The sequence below is a fragment of the Esox lucius genome, chromosome 8, assembly GCF_011004845.1.
Source record: "Esox lucius isolate fEsoLuc1 chromosome 8, fEsoLuc1.pri, whole genome shotgun sequence".
NCBI lineage: Eukaryota > Metazoa > Chordata > Actinopteri > Esociformes > Esocidae > Esox > Esox lucius.
The window spans coordinates 6,472,857-6,496,380 of record NC_047576.1 but is presented as its reverse complement, the minus strand read 5'-3'; the positions used below and the strand labels follow the sequence as shown (position 1 = coordinate 6,496,380).

At 41.4% G+C, this 23,524-nt stretch overlaps 1 protein-coding gene across 1 annotated transcript; it reads right to left on the bottom strand.

Annotated features, from left to right (window-relative positions):
* Positions 1 to 15,111: 15,111 nt before the first annotated feature.
* Positions 15,112 to 19,029, bottom strand: b3gnt7 (UDP-GlcNAc:betaGal beta-1,3-N-acetylglucosaminyltransferase 7). Its single transcript, XM_010898716.3, has 2 exons — positions 18,771 to 19,029; positions 15,112 to 17,566 (listed from the first exon to the last, which is right to left on the bottom strand). Coding segments are annotated over exons 1-2 (1,263 nt in total). The 5' UTR covers positions 18,773 to 19,029; the 3' UTR covers positions 15,112 to 16,305.
* Positions 19,030 to 23,524: the final 4,495 nt, after the last annotated feature.

Sequence of the window (23,524 nt, the reverse complement as noted above, 5' to 3'; positions counted from 1 at the left end):
AACGTATCTACTTACCTAAAACAGATTACTTTCTAATAAGGGAGTTTAATTAGACTGGACTGGGTGGCAACGACTGTGGCCCGTCAAGTGACCAGTCAAATCAGATTTCCCATAGATTTTCATTGAAATTAATGAAATCCGACCCAACGTACAATTTAGAGCTTAAAATACAATAAGATTTACACGAGTATCAAAACGTTGAGGCAGGGTAAACAAAGACCCGACTGATTGAAATAGTATAAAGCATCATTTCTATAAATTTGTGATGATTTTAGGGGTTTTATTGGGGTTATGAATCATACTATTTTAGTCAATAATGCCATTGGCAGGAACTGCTAAAAAGAAAATACTTTTTGTGAGTTCATTGTGTAGCATTCACTTGAACATAATTGACTAATGTTAATAAATGTTCTAACATTCTATAAAAATAAGGGATAAAGGATGGATTTCAACAAAACATGTTTTTTAAACGTTAGAATAGGCCTACTAATGTGCCACATAAGAAAGTGATTGCAACTGTTTCCAAGTTGTGCTGCCTCAAGCATGAAACCGATGGTGAAATGTCAAGCCTAGGAGTAATTACTTTAATAATCTTCCAACAGAAACTAGTTTAAAAATTTCCGCACAACCGGGTAGTCGGGCTGGCATAAACAAACGCTCCCTAACTTCTACTTCCTGAGTCGCTCTGAAGCAATCGGGGTGTGTTCCACAACCAGTGTTGCCAGATGGTGAGGTTTCCTGGACAGTTTGGCTATTTATGATGAAGGTCTGGGGGCAAAAATGGGCATGGGCGGTTACAGATTTATTCACAGATCGATTTACAGATAGAAAAAAATAGCTGTAGGATTGTATAGAACATTTTTGTTGTGGAGTCCAGGGGTGATTTTCGGTTTACAGTTAATGGAATTAACTGTAAACCGAAACTGGCAACCCTGTCCACAACCGCCCACAACTTTTGGCGTGAGATCAACTGGTATTTGGGCAGATATTGTTCGGTTACATTACATTGTGTATGCAGAACACTTGGGATATTTAGCAGGGTCCACACCCTCCTCTCCCAGTGACGGCTCAGTGACAGATACATGGTCCTACTAGAAAGGATCCAGCGAGGGTCCCCGTTATTATGGAATAATGACTGATACCGTCAATCCAACGGTTGCATCATTTGGACTCCGCCCCCGTCTTGTGGCACCGTTAAGATGGTGTGTGGGGCAGGCTAGACCAGTAGATGGAGCCCAATGCAGGCCTTGCATGGCAGAGCAGTGTCTATCGAAAGCTGTTCTCAAGTACCTATCTGTTGACAGTGCACATTTTCATTGTAGCCCGGACAAACAGACCTGAAAGAACTTGTCATCTGCACATCACATCCCATAGGTTAGGTGAAGATGTGCTTTGCTCGGGGGTTTAAGTAAACATGTACTATGGCCAGTGCTCAATGACTGATATACACTCACCTAAAGGATTATTAGGAACACCTGTTCAATTTCTCATTAATGCAATTATCTAATCAACCAATCACATGGCAGTTGCTTCAATGCATTTAGGGGTGTGGTCCTGGTCAAGACAATCTCCTGAACTCCAAACTGAATGTCAGAATGGGAAAGAAAGGTGATTTAAGCAATTTTGAGTGTGGCATGGTTGTTGGTGCCAGACGGGCCGGTCTGATTATTTCACAATCTGCTCAGTTACTGGGATTTTCACGCACAACCATTTCTAGGGTTTACAAAGAATGGTGTGAAAAGGGAAAAACATCCAGTATGCGACAGTCCTGTGGGCGAAAATGCCTTGTTGATGCTAGAGGTCAGAAGAGAATGGGCCGACTGATTCAAGCTGATAGAAGAGCAACTTTGACTGAAATAACCACTCGTTACAACCGAGGTATGCAGCAAAGCATTTGTGAAGCCACAACACGCACAACCTTGAGGCGGATGGGCTACAACAGCATAAGACCCCACCGGGTAACACTCATCTCAACTACAAATAGGAAAAAGAGGCTACAGTTTGCACAAGCTCACCAAAATTGGACAGTTGAAGACTGGAAGAATGTTGCCTGGTCTGATGAGTCTCGATTTCTGTTGAGACATTCAGATGGTAGAGTCAGAATTTGGCGTAAACAGAATGGATCCATCATGCCTTGTTACCACTGTGCAGGCTGGTGGTGGTGGTGTAATGGTGTGTGGGATGTTTTCTTGGCACACTTTAGGCCCCTTAGTGCCAATTGGGCATTGTTCAAATGCCACAGCCTACCTGAGCATTGTTTCTGACCATGTCCATCCCTTTATGACCACCATGTACCCATCCTCTGATGGCTACTTCCAGCAGGATAACGCACCATGTCACAAAGCTCGAATCGTTTCAAATTGGTTTCTTGAACATGACAATGAGTTCACTGTACTGAAATGGCCCCCACAGTCACCAGATCTCAACCCAATAGAGCATCTTTGGGATGTGGTGGAACGGGAGCTTCGTGCCCTGGATGTGCATCCCACAAATCTCCATCAACTGCAAGATGCCATCCTATCAATATGGGCCAACATTTCTAAAGAATGCTTTCAGCACCTTGTTGAATCAATGCCACGTAGAATTAAGGCAGTTCTGAATGCGAAAGGGGGTCAAACACAGTATTAGTACGGTGTTCCTAATAATCATTTAGGTGAGTGTATATTCATTGTTTATTTAGCAAAAGTGGTTTATTTTCACAAAAACTATTTTTTTCAGGAGTGCAAAAATACGTGAATCCCATAATTCAATAGCCTGTGGCATCTCCACTAGTGGCAATAACTGGGAGTAAACATCTCCTATAGCCACTGATAAGTCTCTGAAATAATTTTGCGGGCGATTTCTCCACACTTGAGTATGGTTTGAGGGGTGTCTTGCAAGTATTGCCCTCTTCAGGTCCTGCCACAGCATCTCGGTTGGATTAAGGTCAGGACTCTGACTTGACCAATCGGAAACAACACATCTTCTTTCTCTGGAGCATTTCTTCAGTAGATCCTGATGTCCGCTGAGATCTTTTCTCTCGGCATGGTGTGTTTTGCATTCCCCACTATGGATAATGGCAAATTGACCAGGTTTCTAATCTCTAATAATTGGAGTCCCTCCCAAACTCTTTTCTGCAGATTTCTCAATTTATTGATTCATTTTGTTCAAATATTTACCCACCTGATTCTACTTATACTTGATTCAACTGATGCAACTTCAGGGTTAGTTCTGATTAAATAAAGATTTCACTGTGAACAGTAAAAAGTCTGTAATTATACAAGGGGTTCACATTCTTTCAAGTAGCACTGCATACATTCATAGCAGTTGTATTCCACACTCTATTAATTATTCTGGAAAATTTCAAAGTGCATGCTAGCGGCCTATACGCAAGCATAATAATAAAACTGGCAGTGCTGTAACATAACATGGACAAAGCCGTGTCATAACAATTTGCTCTGTCAGTGTGTATTCAACTGTGTTTGTCATTAGGAATATACTGTACATTTTGACATATATCCTTCCGGAAACATGTTCACTTTTTGTCCCAATAATCGTATTCTGCCATTAAAAGACTCTTATTTGATGCGTATGGTTTTTTTCCACATAGGTCTTCTGCCTTGACAGCCTGCTTCTCTATGCAGGCCTCCACAGTTGAATCTCTCTTCCACTATACGTCCATTGTGCTTCCCTACAGAGCAGCAAGGGGAGCTGCCCCTACCTACCTTTGTCAATGCTCAAACATTCCATACCCAAGCTCTTTGTTCTGCCACTCTTTTACCACTCCTACAGGAGGGAAGCACCTGTCCAGCTAAATCTCCTCTCTTTCCTGGCAGCCTAGTGGTGGAACCAGCTTCTCTGGCAACTGTGGAATCTAAACATTAACAATTACAATGTTAATGTACGTTTCATTGTAGGTGAATGTGCCTAGATAACAAGAACAACAGAAACCTCTCTGTTTAGATTATCTCTCTGTAGGTTGCGCTCTACTAACCCCAGGAATGTTTACATTGACCATTTGGCATGGGGGTTACTGTCTTGGAAACCTGATCTTTACTAGGTAGACACACACTTCAATGTATATATCAGCTTGTAACCAACATCACAGTGAGAAGAAATTGAGTGATATGAGATTGAGGTTGTGTAAGGAAGACCAGGTCCGTAACCTCATGAACAAGACTTTCTAATGCTGCAATAAATATTATAATTTCTCTCTCCCTTGACAAACAGGTATGCAATAATTATTACAAACACTATACGAAACGACCAATTTCTAAATCAGCCTAGTGGTGGAACCAGCTTCCCTGGCAGCCCAGTGGTGGAACCAGCTTCCCTGGCAGCCCAGTGGTGGAACCAGCTTCCCTGGCAGCCCAGTGGTGGAACCAGCTTTCCTGGGAACCCAGTGGTGGAACCAGCCAGGACAGCAGAGTTCCTGCTCGTTTTCCCACAACTTCTGAAATCAAACCTTTTCAAAGAAAATGCTTGTTATTTTTTGTTGAGGAGTGTGTGCTTGCTATTACTGGGTTGTGTGGTTGTCCCACTTAGCTGTCTTAAAGTTAATGCCCTGACTATCAGTCACTCTAACATATAAATGTATTTCCTGTCATTAGGGCTGCACCTCCACTTCTCTCAAGAATGCTAACCATCATGGTCAACCTCAGGTACTTTCACATCGCTCACAGCCAGGATACTCCACTGACTCAGAACTACATCCGGACTTCGAACAAGCACATAAAAAAAAAGCTGGTGGAAAAAAGAGCACTGGCAGAAAGCATCTGTGTTAGAGATTTTCACGACCTGTCTGACATCCACACATCCACCTTGGGGAATGCTGAGACAATTCATCCAGCCCTAGGATTGACCCCTGGCCACTGTCAGTAGGGTACAACCATGATTTAGTATGTCAACTTTAATTAAGTACTTTAATTACATATTTAAAATATGTCAACGTTTGCATTCGCTATTGTCTAAGTCATTAAATGACTCAAATGTAACTGGTTTATTATGAAAGTAAATGCTTTACAAATGGTAAAATAAAATAAATTATATTTAGTAATAATAAATACATTTTAGTATATAATGTAAGAGTGTAAGAGGAATCTGTTCTGGTGGGACGTTAGGAGTTTCATTCATGTCAATTCCTTTCTCCTTTGGGAAAATCATACTGTTCTTGTCAACATTTAAAAAAAAAAAACATGCATGAACCTTTTGCATGCTTTTCTATTAGCCCACATTGGTTGCATAATAATATTTAAAAAATGTTTCACCTGATCACAAAATCAAGGAGAAAAGGTTATTTTCAATGAAGTAATCAATGTAAGAACATTGAAAGCAACCATTTTGAAAGCAACTGGTAAATCAGCTGACAAATATGTTACGTTTTTCAAGGTCAGAGGTTTGTGAGACAGATAGGCGAATCACCGGCCGACCGTTGGCATTGGGGGTTAGCGGACAGCACCTCCAGTCAGGGCCACCTGAGCAGGGTCCTTTGTTTGCAGAGGTTCCCGAGTTTGAAGCACCGCTGATGGGCCGCGGACAGCCCTCTGAATGCCCCCATTTAGAGATCCAGGATCCATTGCCTCCTTGCCTTGTCAGCTGGTGACAGGGTTCGTGCTAGCCCCTGTCACTGGCAATGTGTCGGCCTTCTAGGGTGACTTGTTCTGTCTTTTTTGGGGTGGGGGTGGGTTGAGATTTGTACATCTCTGTATTATTTTCCTGCGATCCGCTCAAATCTGAGCTCCGAGCTGGTTCAATGGGGCACTGTGCATGTGACAAACCCTGACACTCACTTTGATTTGTGTGTTTGGGGTCAGATTACAACATGCCTTTGTCTGGGACATGGTGTGTCTTTGCCCAAACAAGCCATGTAGAAGGGATACCTATTCTAACATGATGCAGGCGCTATTTGCGGTTTTGTCTAACTGGGCAAAATGATAATTTCAGGCTAAAGCTGCTTCACGCACAGAAACACACACACACACACACAAACAACCAAACATACTTAGCAGCCAATTGAGTACATAAAAAAAAAACATGACTGTGTGTGATCTAATCCCTCTATCAGACAATCAACCCACTAAGGACAATGGGGTGTTCATTCAGTTCAAGAACTTAATTATCTTTACTCAAAGCAAACAACCGGCTCTACTTTCCTCGTGTTCTCCCACACTTGGGGCTCACTCGAGGGGCTGGTCACAGTTCGCATTAAGTTCCTCGACTTCAAGCACTTGTGAATTGGTACTGGGTGACTCAAGTGTGATTTGCTACTCACTCTCTACTAGCTGAATAACAAACTAACTCCCTCACGCACTCTTTCTTTGTATTTATGGGTAAAATTAATTGGTAGTGGATTCAGTGCGTCATAAAAAACTGTGGTTGATACAGGGATATATTTGAGGTAATCCTCACTCTCCCGAACAAGCAAAATTAACCCTGAGGCCCAAAAAATTAACAACGGTTTCATAGCTCACTCATTCAGCTACATCCAACTGGACATTGTGTGTGTTAGGACAAGCCTTTGTGATCTGTGGTTGTGGTAGGCTAATATGTCGTGTATGAAAACACGTTCGGTCTGATGCTCTTCTTACACATTTGGCATTGTCATGAAAGATGGTCCAGCTAACTTGTTTGCATTGTCAAATGAGCACGAAGCAAAGAAAGCTAATTATCCTTTTTCTACAGCTGTATAAAGCCTACTAAGCTTTAACAATAATGAAAGCAAATATGAACTGTCCCCGGCCTGTATGTTTGTCGTAAAGGCCTGACAATGCCAGGTAAGAGAATCCTCTTAATCGCCTATAATCAGTGTACTCATGTAATTTGTCTGAAATTGCAGTCTTTCAACTTCTGAGTATTGAGGAGATGCATTACATCCATAGATGTCGTCTTGAAAAAACCCAGGACTTCTGAATGGTTCAGTGGTAAGTCACTGGCCAGCAGAACTGCTTGGTCATTGGGGGCGGGAACCTAAAATCCTGGGGGTGGGGCAAATTGTCTTAGCAATGTTCATGATTGGTGGGGTTGGTGTTGGGAATGGTTGCCTAGTCTTTTGGGACTTGTTGAGATTGGTTTCATGCATGTTGTTTAGTAAACACACTATCCTCGAAGTGACTGGTTGTTGGTGGGTACTTCCTGGTGGAGTGAGCAGTGTGATGAGAAGCAGAACACCTCACTGACATTTTGTCTTGATGTCAACTCTACCGAGCCAGTTTTTCCCGACTGCTTACAAGCATCTAACAATACAGAAGTTACAGTAACAGAACTTACAGTAACAGAATAATTTCACAAAATGCATTTAATGAACACATTCCCCAAAAACCCTTATCATTCAAACTCAACCACCTACAAAACAATATATTCACAGCACATGTTTTCCCAAATGCTTACGCACTGTTCTCAAAACACATTCAAAACAGAATGACGGCAACTGGTGTGCATTTCTGCAGTAACCAGATTGAAATATAAATAAAATGTTTGATATTTGTTAGACATTTTTTATGATGTTAGAATATTTAATAAATCCAAACATCGTTGATTCCAGTTTCAACTGTGGTACAGTGTGCCCTTTGAGAGAAACGGCGAATGTGTGAAAGAACTCCGGTATCAATATATCCAGGTAAGATGTCTGTTCAATAACCAAACAGGGTATTTACACATTTACACATAATGTAAAGTACTGTAAAACTATGGATTTTAGAGAGTAATGGAGATGGAAGCCAGTCAAACTGCACATAAATTCATCTTTGTGGATGAAGCTGGATTCAACCTGGCAAAAACACACCGCAGGGGAAGAAATGTGATTGGATAGAGAGCCACCATAGATGTCCCAGGCCAGAGAGGAGCTAACATCACAATGTGTGCAGCACTGTCCAATGATGGTTTGCTGTTACACAAACCACTCATTGGCCCCTACAATACACAAAGACTAGTTAGATTATACTATACTTGATGATGTTTGTTTGTTTTTGTTGCACAGTAAATTTACTATGTTCAAAGATGTAGAAGAAATAAAGGATATTCCTTCAAATTTCTGCATTTGTGATTCATTCTTGTTCCATATACAAACCCGATTCCAAAAAAGTTGGGACACTGTACAAATTGTGAGTAAAAAAGGAATGGAATAATTTACAAATCTCATAAACTTATATTTAATTCACAATAGAATATAGATAACATATCGAATGTTGAAAGTGAGACATTTTGTAATGTCATGCCAAATATTGGCTCATTTTGGATTTCATGAGACCTATACATTCCAAAAAAGTTGGGACAGGTAGCAATAAGAGGCCGGAAAAGTTAAATGTACAGATAAGGAACAGCTGGAGGCCCAATTTGCAACTTATTATGTCAATTGGCAACATGATTGGGTATAAAAAGAGCCTCTCAGAGTGGCAGTGTCTCTCAGAAGTCAAGATGGGCAGAGGATCACCAATTCCCCCAATGCTGCGGCGTAAAATAGTGGCGCAATATCAGAAAGGAGTTTCTCAGAGAAAAATTGCAAAGAGTTTGAAGTTATCATCATCTACAGTGCATAATATCATCCAAAATTCAGAGAATCTGGAACAATCTCAGTGCGTATGTGTTAAGGCCGGAAAACCATACTGGATGCCTGTGATCTTCAAGCCCTCAGATGGCACTGCATCACATACAGGAATGATTCAGTAATGGAAATCACAACATGGGCTCAGGAATACTTCCAAAAAACATTGTCGGTGAACACAATCCACCGTGCCATTCGCCGTTGCCAGCTAAAACAGGATACAGAAGCGCAGGCGTTTTCTCTGGGCCAAATATCATTTAAAATGTGGCAAAAGTGGAAAAGTGTTCTGTGGTCAGACGAATCAAATCATTTTGGAAAACTGGGACGCCATGTCATCCGGACTAAAGAGGACAAGGACAATCCAAGTTGTTATCAGCGCTCAGTTCAGAAGCCTGCATCTCTGATGGTTTGGGGTTGCATGAGTGCGTGTGGCATGGGCAGCCTACATATCTGGAAAGACACCATCAATGCTGACAGTTATATCCAAGTTCTAGAACAACATATGTTCCCATCCAGACGTCGTCTCTTTCAGGGAAGACCTTGCATTTTCCAACATGACAATGCCAGACCACATACTGCATCAATTACAATGTCATGGCTGCATAGAAGAAGGATCCGGGTACTGAAATGGCCAGCCTGATCTTTCACCCATAGAAAACATTTGGCACATCATAAAGAGGAAGGTGCGACAAAGACCTAAGACAGTTGAACAACTAGAAGCCTGTATTAGACAAGATTGGGACAACATTCCTATTCATAAACTTGAGCAACTTGTCTCCTCAGTCCCCAGACGTTATAAAAAGAAGAGGGGATGCCACACAGTGGTAAACATGGCCTTGTCCCAACTTTTTTGAGATGTGTTGATGCCATGAAATTTAAAATCAACTTAATTTTCCCTTAAAGTGATACATGTCATCTATGTTGTATTCTGAATAAAATATTAAAATTTGAAACTTCCACATCATTGCATTCTGTTTTTATTCACAATTGTACAGTGTCCCAACTTTTTTGGAATCAGGTTTGTACTTTAGTACAGTCATTAAAGTGAGGTGTTTTTCATATTCTATGATCAAATACTGATTTATGTGAAAAGTAATGTAAAAAACCTCCTAGATAAAACTTCATAGTCTCCAGTGACCAAAAGAGTTTGTGCGATGGGATAGCCAACACCCATTCAAAACGTAATTATTTCTTTATTATTTTAAAGTGTAATTTACGTTTGGCTCAGCAGTTGTGCTCATGAAAATGTTATGTGCCGGGCTCTCAACAATGGAGTTTTGACGGCGGAATATTGTACATGTTAGTTTGTGTTTCTCTGACACATGTAACAGTTCTGAATGGAACATTTACAGATAACCGAGGAGAAGGGGGTTGTCTTGTCTTTTTTCAAAGAGCCACATTCCCGTCTTGGGCAATCCCCAAAGATTGGCCCCCGACCATTCCTTTGATGTCAGTAGAGGGCTGGTGTGAACTGTGAATACCTTAGCCATCACAAACTCCCTATTGGCTGGACCGACATCAAAAGCTCCCTCAATTACCGAGAGCAAACAACTGGGTCTATTAGTGTATTACTGGATGGCAAGCCGGGACGTGTAATCAGATGGTCAATATTGTGTTTGTATACTGTAGCACAGACAACATAACTGTCCGTCCACTTTCCTCATGTTCTCCCCCCCTGGGGCCCCTCTTGGTTTGTTGCAGTTCGTGGGAAGTTCTTCAACTTTGGGCGCTTGTAAATTGGTGCTGGATGACTTTAGTGTGATTTGCTACGAACTCTCTCTGTATCGTTCTTTCTCCACGACTCTCCACAACTGTTCACTGTCACCAAGTCATTAGCTAGAGTTATTATGACTTCCCAGAAGTGGTAACAATGCCTGTGTTCCCTATATTTTGTCTTTTTAAAACCACACATTGGTTATAAAAAGATTGCTTTCGTTCAGTTGACCACTGAACACAAGGTGTAACCAAAATGTTCAACATTATGTACATTTCTGAAGGATGCAATGAGATGTTTTCAATTAATCAGCTGGATTTAGTGACCTTTCATCTCCCGGGCCTTTTGCTCTAAAGGCCAGGTAATTTGCCATCCAGGCAAGTCCTACCGTCACAATGCAAAATGGCAGTTTGGGTCTCTATTTTTTGTACTGGACAAGACAATGTGTTACATAACGCCTCTTTGAGTACCCTTTCCCCACATCCCGCTTTGTGCTTAGGCATGTGACTTTGTCATGCTTCTTGCTCCCAACTGAACATCAAAGCAGATCCATCACGTGTGTCCACTGTGACATTCCCACATGCCCCTAAGAACATGGATGGTCAAATCCAACACATTGTGTAACTGGATTTGTTTTTAATATCACCATGTAGGTATATCAAACAATACAAACAGAATGACCTTTTATGTCATTTGAACATTATGCATCATCAGTTTCTACGAGGAGGCAACTTCATTATGCAAGTAGATGCCATCTTGAAAAAAACGTCTCTCACTTCACAAAACACTGAGAAGTCACAACCCGGATGAGTCCCACAGGACTTATCTTGATGAAGTCTTTCTGTTCCCAAGGAAAAACATTTTAAGATTATATACATTTTTGTAACATGACATATGAGGGTTTTGTGAATGAGAAGGACATGTCTTCCCTGACATGCTACTTTTAATTCAGATTAAATAATGCTTACCTCTATTTGACATTATAACTTAATTTACCTATATGTGGTCCATTTTATCTTGGTATGAGTGGGCTGTGGGGTTGTGGGTTTGACTCCCTCCAGAACCAAAAAGAATAAAAATTTATTCACTCTCTACTTTAAGTAAAACTGTAAAAGACTGTCTCCTAGCTTCCTAAATGTATTGTGTTAATATAAATAAAAGTTAACGTTGTAGAGGTGTTTTTGGTTCGAGACCAGTCGTGTAACATTTCTGCGCATCCTCATGGGCCCAAAAAGACTGACTTTCTTTCGAGTAAATGTCAAAAATCTTGCTCTGACACACAATGAAGCTGCAGATATTTTCCTCAGACCTTTTCTTACCCAGAGATCACACCTGCAATGCGAATTCCCACCTGATAAGTAGTTTTGGCATGGTCTTCTTAAATCCATGCTGGCGAAACAGCAATAACAGAAATGTTACTGTGTAGTTATATGAATCCTTTTGTTTTCCTTTTGTACAGATAAAGGACAAGAGCATTATCTCCTTAGTCTGCTTCCATTGTTGCTGTCAGCAGTTTTGCCACACGCAATTCTTAGTGCAAATTTAGAAACATTAAACATTGTTTTATTTTTGCTGTGGTTCTGTAACATAGCCTGTCCTTTTTGTTCTGATTGTTTCCCCTGTTTGTTGTTTAGTCCTTGTTAGCTCCCTATTTAGCCTGTTATAGCCCTTTGTTGAGTCATTGTATCTTTTTGTGTCTGTACTCACCACCAGTCTGTGGTTTTCCTGCCTGCCTCTTTTCCTGTCGTTCTATTTTTTTTATTTAAAAAACCTGCCCCAGTTTTATCATTAAACCCCTTAGTTGTTCTTCAAGTCTACGTGTGAGTCCTGCTTTACCAGAAACGTGACAGAAGGTCTCAACCCAAATTGGACCCAGTGGATTTATGGAGGCGACTGGAGGACCACGAGAGGCGCCTCAATGACCTGGCCCCGCTCATTATGAAGGCCATTGCCTCCCGCCAGGGGGCTGCCAGCTGGCTGTATTGGCCCTCAGCCCAGAGACCTCCCCAAACAATATTTTATGGGGGAGCTATGGGGGCAGCCGGCGCAGAGTGTTGAGGAGCCCGGCAGTGCCCCCCAGAGCCGGTGAAGCCCAGAGCCGGTGAAGCCCAGAGCCGGTGAAGCCCAGAGCCGGTGGTTCTGATTGTTTTCACCTGTTTGTTGTTTAGTCCTCGTTAGCTCCCTATTTAGTTTGCCCTGTTCTGTTAGCCCTTTGAGTCAATGCATCTTTTTGTGTCTGTACCTACCACCAGTCTGTTTTTCCTGCCATTTTCTATTTTATTCATTTATTTAAAACCTGCCTCTGTTTCATCATTAAACCCCTCTGTTGTTCAAGTCTGCACATGGGTCCTGCTATACCAGAAACGTGATAGGTTCCTACATCTCCCCAGCGTCAGTCTCCCCAGCTTTATAAAAAGTTTGGATGTGGACTGAAAAAATTATTTACCAGTAACAACTTATGTCTGAAAAGCCATCAGACAGATAACAAGTAGGACTAAGAGGTGTTCATAGGCAAACATTTGCAGAATTGGCCTTAAGCAATCTTTTTTCAGTAGCTATAGACACCAAAACTACACTGTTTACATGTTTATGCCATTACAACTTTCAATTCCTGAAAACCTACTATTTTTAACTCTCTGAATTAGCATAGAGTATCTCATGAACCGTTCCAAATTAAGACCAAACAGTGTTTCAGATGTATAGCCATCCCAAAACAAGAACATTTCTCTTAGCATTTTCTTTATCATGTTCAAAAGGAGGGCAAACATTTTGGAGGGCACTCAACAGTATTCATCCCCCTTGGACTTTTTCATGTTATTGTGTTATTTTAGAGAATTACGAGTTTCTGCCACTGATTGACACAAAGAAAGTCCATGAAGACGAAGTAACATTCAGAACAAATCCAGAATAAGGTTCTTCAAAAGCACAAATCAGGGGTAGGACATATAAAACATGTCTATTGTTAAGATTTGGAGAGAATATGGCATCACTCTGAATCTGTCTTAAACAGGCTGTTCTCATAACCTGAGTCTCAGTCAGAAGGGCGCTAGTCAGACAGGCCACCAATAGGCTGATGGCAACTCTAAGAGTGACAGTCCAACACGGTTGAGCTGGGAGACTGTGCATACCTCAAAAAAAGCCTGCGTGCGTCACAAAAGTGGCCTTCATGGAAGAGTGGCAAAAAGAAGCAAATCTTAGGACGATTATATGGTCCAATGAGACCAAAATTGAGCTTTTTGGCCACAATGCAAAACATTATGTTAACACCACACATCATCCCGAGAACATTCATGAAGCATGTTTTTTTTTTATTGGCAAAAACTCTTAATTTCAGTGATCTAATTAAATCCATATTGACAGTCCATAGGTGTTGAATACCTTTGAGAGACACAGTAGCTCACACATCCCACTATCTCTTCCTAGGTTGTCTGTCATTACCTGAGGCATGATATCAAGTAGAATGATGGGTATGTGTGATCAAATCTACATATGTATCACAATGTATCAGGTATACCCCCCCCCAATCTGTGCTCCTGGAGTGTAATTAGGGTTAATCAATCAATCAATCAAATGTATTTATAAAGCCCTTTTTACAACAGCAGTTGTCACAAAGTGCTTTACAGAGACACCCAGCCTTAAACCCCAAGGAGCAAACAACAGTAGTGTTGGATTTCAGTGGCTAGGAAAAACTCCCTAAGAAGGCCGAATTTTAGGAAGAAACCTAGAGAGGACCCAGGCTCAGAGGGGTAAGAGTCCAATTAGAATAATAAATACATTTCTCTGGGCTAAATCCAGAGTCTATTTGATTCTAGACTAGGTCAAAAGTATGACCAGGTGGACAAGGACAGGGACAGCAACGGGCCCCCCAAACCAGGTACTCCGCAGGTGTGGACCAGGACCTCATCTCCTCCTAAAATTTTAAACTGGAGGAGACTGAGAAAAGTTAGAAAGTGTATTCCTCATATCCCCCAGCACAATAATATAGCAGCGTAACACCTTGGAACTGAGACGGGGGGGTCCGGCGACACTGTGGCCCTACCCTGGGGAGGCCCCAGACAGGGCCCATCAGGCAGGAAATCAATCCACCCACATTGCCAGGCATCAACCAAAGGGACCCCCCTTCAACCGCAACCACCCTGAAAGAGGGCCGAGTATTGCCAGCAGCGTACAGCCTAATTGCACAAGTGCGCAACAGAGAGTCAACAACAAGCCAGTGACTCTTCCCCCAAAAGGCATTGGAGGGAGGGCATCCCAGTGACGACGAGAGCCCACCTGGCAAGACAGCAAGGGTGGACAGTCTCAAGCCTACTGGTCACCTACACGCCCCCGGGCCAGGCTAAACCTAATTATAAACCGTGCTGGTTAATTACCTGCCTTACTCGGGGAAATAACCGCTCCTTGCCAACTCAGAGATTCAATCTAGCAACCTTTTGGTTACTGGCCAAATTCTCTAAAATCTGAGCTATCTGCTGTCTTATATTCTTGGTTACTGTATAAACAATGGAAACTACCACCATCCTGGTCTTGGTGCGGTATCCATCTCTGGAACTAAACATTGTGGACAATTTTGTGGAGACCTCAAAACAGAATTGGTTAATATTTGCCTGTGTTTCTAATAGGCCATCCAACTATCATTCTGTACATATATAAGGTTATGTACGTAAACCCAAATTTATTTACATTGGTTTTCAAGTGTGGAATCAGCACTGATTTAATAAGGAATCTTGTTGATATAAACTGAAGTATTAAATTAAGTACAATGAACAGTTAATTAACACCTTGCTTACCTGTTTGCATTTTGTGTCCAGGATTTCAGTACAGTAATCTAACGCAATCTAATAACAACCACAAAGTAAGACTCACATTGTTTTTAATTTAAAGTATTTATTCACAAATATGATTTTAAACCTATATACATTTAGATTTTTTACATTTATGTACATCATTCACACAATCACCTTGCTCTAAACATTAGGCACCATGGTGTTTACACACTGTCATTAGTTCCTAAACCTTCCCCCACATTAATTAAATATCAAACACCTTCTGGCAGCCCTCTGGTCTGCATGGCTGTTAAATAAACACATCAAACATGTACCGACAGTAGTTATTTGTTTCACAGTTTCAGTGTAAACCTTCAACTCAATTCAGGTCAAGTATATCAGCACATTCGAATCCATGGACGCATACAGTACATACAAATTAATTTGGACGTCTTTGTCAGTTTCATTTTACACTATTAGAAGTCCAGATCAAGTTTCATTTCATAGTTAAACACACCCACTGCAGTGCAGTCGCCCAAAGTGACATATTTCTCTACAATGGGCTGCAAGGTTAGATGTAAAACCAAACATTTACTATTTACATTGTAAAATATTGGTGCCTTCAAAAATCACTGCATAGTTAAGAAAGATATTATTAATGACTATCCATATGAGTAGAGTTTTAAAATGAGATATTTGAGGTAGAGACATTGTTTGTTCCTATCTTATGAGCTCCCTGTTACTACAGTATCGATAAAGCTTGGTCCAAATGAAAAAGCTGTTTTACATTCTGTATAGAGTCAAAAGTATGTGTGACTATGTAGGGCAGGTTGCTGTTCTCTGCAGAAGTCTTCCAATACCTCAACCCCCTTGGTGTGGCATCTTTGAATATGCCTGTTGACCTAAAGAGTATGTCGAAATGACATCAAAATATGTATTTCCAAAGCCACAAACATTTATTGTAAAACACCTCCAGATAATTTAATTCCATTGCAGGTATAAATACAAAATTTATATATTGTCCTGTTCTTTCTCCGGAAAAAGGAGAATTTGAATTGGATGTCAACTTAAAGGGAACACCTTCCTCCCCCTCTCCTCCCTCACACTCCAAATGACCCATTACATTCTAAACATAAAAGGTCCCCAGAGGATCTTTTACGGGTCCTTCAAATTAAAACTGTGGGGGATCCCTAAAAGTTCTGGGTTCTTCAAAAGAACTTTGTCTATGCTCAAAAAAAAACTCTGAAGAACATTTTTCACTCAAGAGTACAAACCATCTTCTCGCGCTAGAGTTCCCAGTTCCTAACAGACTATAACATCTCCACTTTCTGTGAACAGATGAGATCACTTTTCACCAGGTTCCACATGTTTATGAGGTCAGGTGGCAGCAGCTTGTGGACGACGATCATGCTCCTAAAGAAACAGGGTTCTCGGTTGAGCTTGCTGTTCTTGTTCTTGACCAGGCCAAATGTCTTGAAGGCATTGTGCTTGACGGGTGTGACCTGCAGCACCTCCAGACACATGCCCAAGAATACATCGTCGATGGGGTACAGCTCCAGAGAGTCCGAGGCCCAGTAGAGCCTCCTGGCCAGGCCAGCATCCATTAGGAACCCACCCCCCCCGGCGTATGGAGGGTAGTGGGTCTTGTTGTAAAGTGCCTGAGGGATGTAGTACTTGTTCTCCTTCTTGCGAATCGGCTTTGCCTTGAAGAGCACGTCGCCAACAAAGAGGTTCTTGGAGTGAGCCGCAGTCTCCAGGTACTCAAATATGTTCTCTACGTTGACAAAGACATCGTCGTCACCCTTGAAGATGTAGTGAACGTCGGCGCAGTAGGTGGAGAACCACTTGAGGAAGTGTGTCTCCTTAAGGGTTAGGTTGAAGAAGCTGTCCTGGAAGTCCCACTGGAGGACATCTCCATAAATGTAGTCCTCGTACTCCAGGAGCTTCTGATGGTTGGCCTTCTCAGCTTGGTTGTTAGATGTCCCCAGCAGAAAGACCGTCCTCACCTTCTTGCCGTCCACCACCTGCTCCTTCCCCCACGTCCTGCGGATCACCTCGCGGCGATCGTGCTGCGTGATGATGGACTTGATCACCATGAACAGGTAAGTCTCGCCTGAGCACTTCTCCGGATGGTTGATGAGCATGGGGAAGAAGCGGCAGTGGCGATACAGCAGGAATTGCTTGAAGTTGGCCTCCAGGCCCAGGAACCAGTCCTGGGTGGTGAGGTTGATGTTGGCACTGCAGTTGACACTGGACACGTCCCAGGTCCGGGGGATGGTTTGCTCCTGTGTCATGCTGGGCTCCTCTGTGGTGTCCGTGGCGACAGGCTCTGGTTGTTTGTGCTTGCTGGTCTTCCAAAAAGTGTTGGACCCAGCAAAGAGGACCGCCTTATGTTGCAGGTTCTTGTCCTCTCCATCCTTGGAGGAAGCCTCCATGCGAGCCTGCCTCTCGATTTGGAAGGGCGCCCCGATGCCGATGCCCCCTCTCTGGACCAATGTCAGAGCAACAACCGCCAGTAAGGACATGACACACATCCGTTTGTACACCCTCCACTTGTCCCTAGTGGTCAGCCTGGTGAGAGACAGACAGAGGGGGTTGTTAGTCAGGACAACAGATGCAATTGAATAATAGCCTAAAAAGATATGACACTAGGTTGAGACTTCCTAAAGCTGTTCCATAAGAAGATATTCAAAGATATTGGAACTTGATATTCACCTGATGTTGGAACTGCTGCTTTGACACTACACCCTAGAGACTGGAATATGATTCTGCCTTCAAGTTAATGGTCTGGCAATGTATTATTATGTAAAGCCCAAAAATAGAAAGTTGATTTACTAAAATATTCTAATTTATTTACTTTTAATTTCATTTAACAGTTATTTAACCGGGTAAGTCCATTTTGATTTAATTGTTGACCTGGCCTCCAAGGCATTCAAATTCAACATGACCAGACAACACACAAAACCACATAATGTAAAAAAATAAATACAAATGAACTCTATATAAAGGGAAGAGACAATAATGAGCATATTACACTTAAAATAGCAATACAAAGATACATAAAGTTTAGAAACGTTCAGCAAGTGCATTGATCATATGGCAGTTTCCTTATAAAAACTCAATTCCGACAGTTATATGATAGAAAAGGTGCAATAACAGAATAAAATCCCATCAGACCCTCCCAGTTCGACGCACTCACATTTTTGCAGGGGGTCTGGCGAAAAAGTATTTCTTTGGTCTAGATTAGAAAGTATTATCTAAAACTGTTTGAATTAATATTGTATTCCATACGTGTATTGCTAGGAATTAATAAAACCTGTTATCAAAATCTAAGGTGACTGGTTGAAAAACGCGGTATATGAGACAGTTAACGGGAGAAAAGAAATTCGCGGTCTTTATAGCGTTGGTAACAGGTCTATAACAGCAATAATACACTGTGTTATATGGCCAATAGCCGATGGCAAAGGCTGTGTCCAGGGAGTCCGCATTGTGCCACACTACGACCACCCTCCTCTGCCTTCTTGCCTCGGCTTTAGTAAACAATTGTAACCTTTGCAGAATAGTTTTTTTTTTTACTTGTTGTTATAGTTGACAACGATGTTGTCTTTCTGATTTACTTTGGAAACGGAGTTGGCATCATTCTTCTTCCAACGATTAAATGGTGAATAGAAAACATTTGTGCGCAATCAAAAAACGAATAGGCCTATATCCACATAATCAACAAAAATAACAGTAACAGCCTACAATGCAGGACATCACACGGTTGTATATTTACATTTTTTCGTTTGCTGATACCAATGGGATGGCTCCAAACCAGTTCACCCGAGTGCGCTTTAAAGCGGAATATCAGCTGCTGATGAGATGGAATGGGGTCGCTTGCTTGAGTAAATTCCTCTCAAATAAACGCCAGAAATTAGTCCATTCCCTCACAAAAAAGTTTGAATAATCATTTAAACAAAACTGTACTTTCCCTCTGGCCACAATTTCTCTGCAGCGACGCCTACAAGACTGGCATGAAAGCCATATAGCGAATATCTCTGAACCTCGCTGCCTTTATAAGCACAAGCCACGTTACGTAGGCTGTATGCAAATAGAGGCAGGAAGTATGAGAGTACTAGGGCAGTAATTCATCGCTGTAGTACGGTGTACCACTCCAGCCATAGCTAGAAGGGATGCAGTGCATGTCAAATTGACGTCATACTCTCGCTCTGGCCTCAAGACCTTTCGTCCGATAGTAAAGCAGGGTAACAAACTACAGTTCTAGTAAGTTATCCTGTCAAGCCAGGTACACTAGCCAGTAAGTAGTTTTAACGGTCCCCTTTGGAAATGGGCAAGCATTAAATAACGTGACATGCCAATTAATTCCATTGGGATTCATAATGTCGTTGTGAATGACCTGGGCCCAGGGGCGCCTATACCCACCGTAACTGTATTCTGACTGCAGCTAGCTTAGAACTGAACAGCCAAAACGTTGCCCCGCAGCCGCGTTACTGTTTCGTCAGTGGTAGCTAACATGGCTCACTTTTTTTAATTCAATCACAGACAGGTGGTATTCAATAGTTCCATCAGTTGTGTTCACTGGTGCTGTCTTCAGTTCATGTTTTGATTTCATCACATCTCCATCAATAAATAAGACCCACAAAGCACAGAATGTTTTTTCCCCCTCTGATTTGGCAAAGCTGTCTCCAGATGGAACTTCATTGACACAGCTGTGGTCTGGCTGCAGCAAGAAATTATTATAATAATCAACATAATAACACATTCATATTAACACACATCATATAAATATGTATTCATATTTAATAACTAACTAAGAAGCGTTACTTACATTATTATTATTATTGTTTCTTTGTTGTTAAAAAAGTGCCATGTTATTAGCTGTTATTATATGCAGCGCAAAACACTATGCCACAGTCATGTGAAAAAGTAAAGACACCCCTTGGAAAGTTGACTATTTTTAAAAATATTTGGACACATGAATATACAGACTTCACTTAAACTTTATTGAAAGATAAAGTTAGCTAAATTTAACACATCGCACTGAAAGATGATACAAAAAAGCTATTTCATAATGTGATATAAATAAGTGCACCCTTCATTTCATTAACCGGTGTTTGCCGAAATAACTTACCGTTTTCCTTTCTTGTGTTGAAATAAAAGTATGTGGTTCTTCCTTATGTTTGAGCCCAATAAATGACTAACTGTTAGTGTTGTTTATTTTTTGCATTCACTTTTGCTCGATTTCATGAATGGTGCCAATACTCTGTGTTGATTGTATATTGAAGTGACGACAGGGCAACAGATTCAAATGTCTCACCTGTAGCCTGTTCCCATGGGGACCTACCATTAAACACTGAGTGCAAACAGTCAGTATCCATATCCATATATCAAAAGGTTATAAAAATATTTTATTGTCCTATTTATATATTGACTGAAGTCTTCAAGCGGTTCAAACTGTTACATGCAATCTGATGTCCATTTTATGGCAGTAAATCTAAAGGCCTGTTCTGAAGCATGTGAATAATCCACACTAATACAACACTGTGATCACAGTATGCTACAGAAGTCACAGTACACTACAGAAATCACAGTGCGCTACAGAAGTCACAGTACACTACCAAGGTTACAGTGCGCTAACGAGGTCACAGTGCGCTACAGAAGTCACAGTACACTACAGAGATCACAGTGCGCTACAGAAGTCACTGTACGCTACAGAGGTCACAGTGCGCTACAGAGGTCACAGTGCGCTACAGAGGTCACAGTGTGCTACAGAGGTCACAGTGCGATACAGAGGTCACAGTACGCTACAGAGATCACAGTGCACTACAGAGGTCACAGTACGCTACGGAGGTCACAGTGCGCTACAGAGGTCACAGTACGCTACAGAAGTCACAGTACGCTACAGAGGTCACAATGTCATACATGGATCCTAAGAAGGTTCCCAGGGAAGCAAAAATGCTAAATACCATTACTCTTACATTTACATTTATATAATGTTTACAATATACACTACTATTCAAAAGTTTGGGGTCACTTCAAATTTGTCTTTGTTTTCAAAAGAAGCACATTTCTTCTCCATTAAAATAAAATGAAATAGATCAGAAATACATTGTAGACCTTGTAAATGTTGTAAATGACAATTGTAGCTGGAAACGGCTGATATTCTATGGAATATCTACATAGGCGTACACGGGGATGGGCAGTATTTATAATACATGTATTTAAAATATGTATTTAAAATACAAAATATTATTTGGTCATTTGTATTTGATAGGGTTGATGAAAATTGTTTCATATTTTGTATCAAAATACTTGTGTTTACAAAGTGTTTTGTATTTTGTAGAGGCAGTGTGATGGCATGGGGTGTTTATTGATGTGACAGAAGACAGAAGCAGCCGGATGAATTCTGAAGTGTATAGGGACTTATTGTCTGCTCAAATTCAGCGAAGTTGATTGGATGGCGCTTCACTGTAAAATACTTTGTGAGGAGTCTACATGATGATATCATAAAAATGCGGCCTCTGATTGGTACCAACACAATAATTTGCCCAGACTTGTTGAGATCTGAACAGAAAATTAATCTTACTACGCTATTAATGTGTTTGTGTCCTCTATACCTATATTCTGAGGCTCTCAATAGAGTCAGTAGTTGGAGTTGGGTTAATCCTCCTTGACAAGTTCTGTTGCTACTTGTTGATTATGTTTCTGGCTACATTTAAAATGAAAACATATCAATCGTTTAATAATTGTTGACAAAATGCTAAATTTTTTATTTTCAACTTCCAAATAGGTGTCCAATGATTGATAAATAAAGAATTGATTGCTAAATGATTGTACCCTTATTGAAGTAGCTGTATGGTATGATCAGGATTTTGCATACCATTGCATGAATGACTGTCTCACACATAATTTAGTATTATATTTATGATTAACAATCAAAAGATTAATTACTTAGAGACTAGTTGCTATGAATAAAGGTCATCAGTTGTTTTCTTATAAATGACTGTCATTGAGTCAGTGTTGCTGATGCAGAGTAGTCCCTTCATTATCAAACACCAAACAACTAAATTAGGATAGAGTTAAATATTAAAGAGTTGGTTAGTTTAAAACTAATCTTCATCGGGGTGATCACAGGGATATGTGAATATTAGATTGGTTATTAACTATGTCAGATGTCAGATTTATCGCATGACTCGTTAGGCAGAGAAAAGCTGCTGCTTATTTTGATACATGGTGCAGCTGCTGTATTTTGGAGTTTATTTTGATACACTTAAAGGTATTTGGTAATTAAAGAAGCAATAAAAACTGGCCTTCTATAGACTAGTTCAGTATGTTCAGCATCAGCGTTTGTGGGTTTGATTAGAGGCTCAAAATGGCCAGAAACAAAGAACTTTCTTCGGAAAACTGAAATCTCTCTATTCTGAGAAATGAAGGCTATTCCTATGCGAGAAATTGCCTAGAAACTGAAAATATTGTACAATGATGTGTACTACTCCTTTCAAAAAACAGCACTAACTGTCTCTAATCAGAACAGAAAGAGGAGTGGGAGGCCCCGGTGCACAACTGAGCAAGAGGACAAATACATTAGAGTGTCTAGATGTAGAAACAGACAACGGTTTCATTAAATAGTCCACCCAAAACACCCGTCTCAACATCAACAGTGAAGAGGCGACTCCGGGACGCTGGCCTTCTAGGCATTTAGTGATTTGAGTGTTTTTATGATCGTGACTAGTGGAAATACAGGATCCCTGAACAAGCAGTGGGTTGTAACTGAACTCATGCTACAGCAGTACCCTAGATTACTACACCACCCTAGACCACTACACCACCCTAGACCACTGCACCACCCTAGATTACTACACCACCCTAGACCACTGCACCACCCTAGATTACTACACCACCCTAGACCACTACACCACCCTAGACCACTGCACCACCCTAGATTACTACACCACCCTAGACCACTACACCACCCTAGACCACTGCACCACCCTAGATTACTACACCACCCTAGACCACTACACCACCCTAGACCACTACACCACCCTAGACCACAACACCACCCTATACCTCAACACCACCCAAGACCACTACATCACCCAAGACCACTATACCAGCCAAGACCACTACACCATAGACCACTATACCACCCAAGACCACTACACCACCCTAGAGCACTACACCACCCAAGACCACTACACCATAGACCACTATACCACCCAAGACCACTACACCACCCTAGAGCACTACACCACCCAAGACCACTACATCATAGACCAATATACCACCCTAGACCACTACACCACCCAAGACCACTACACCACCTCAGACCACTACACCACCCTAGACCACTATACCACCTTATTTCATCACACCCAGACTACGGCACATCTTTACAGTGACATGTGGCAAAGGAAGTGTGCCTAAATTGCAATTGATCCAGAACAGAGAACCATGTAGTGCACTTGGATATAGACGGAGAGCAAAGGTCAGCGAAACGCAATCAAGAGATTGACAGGGTCACTGTCG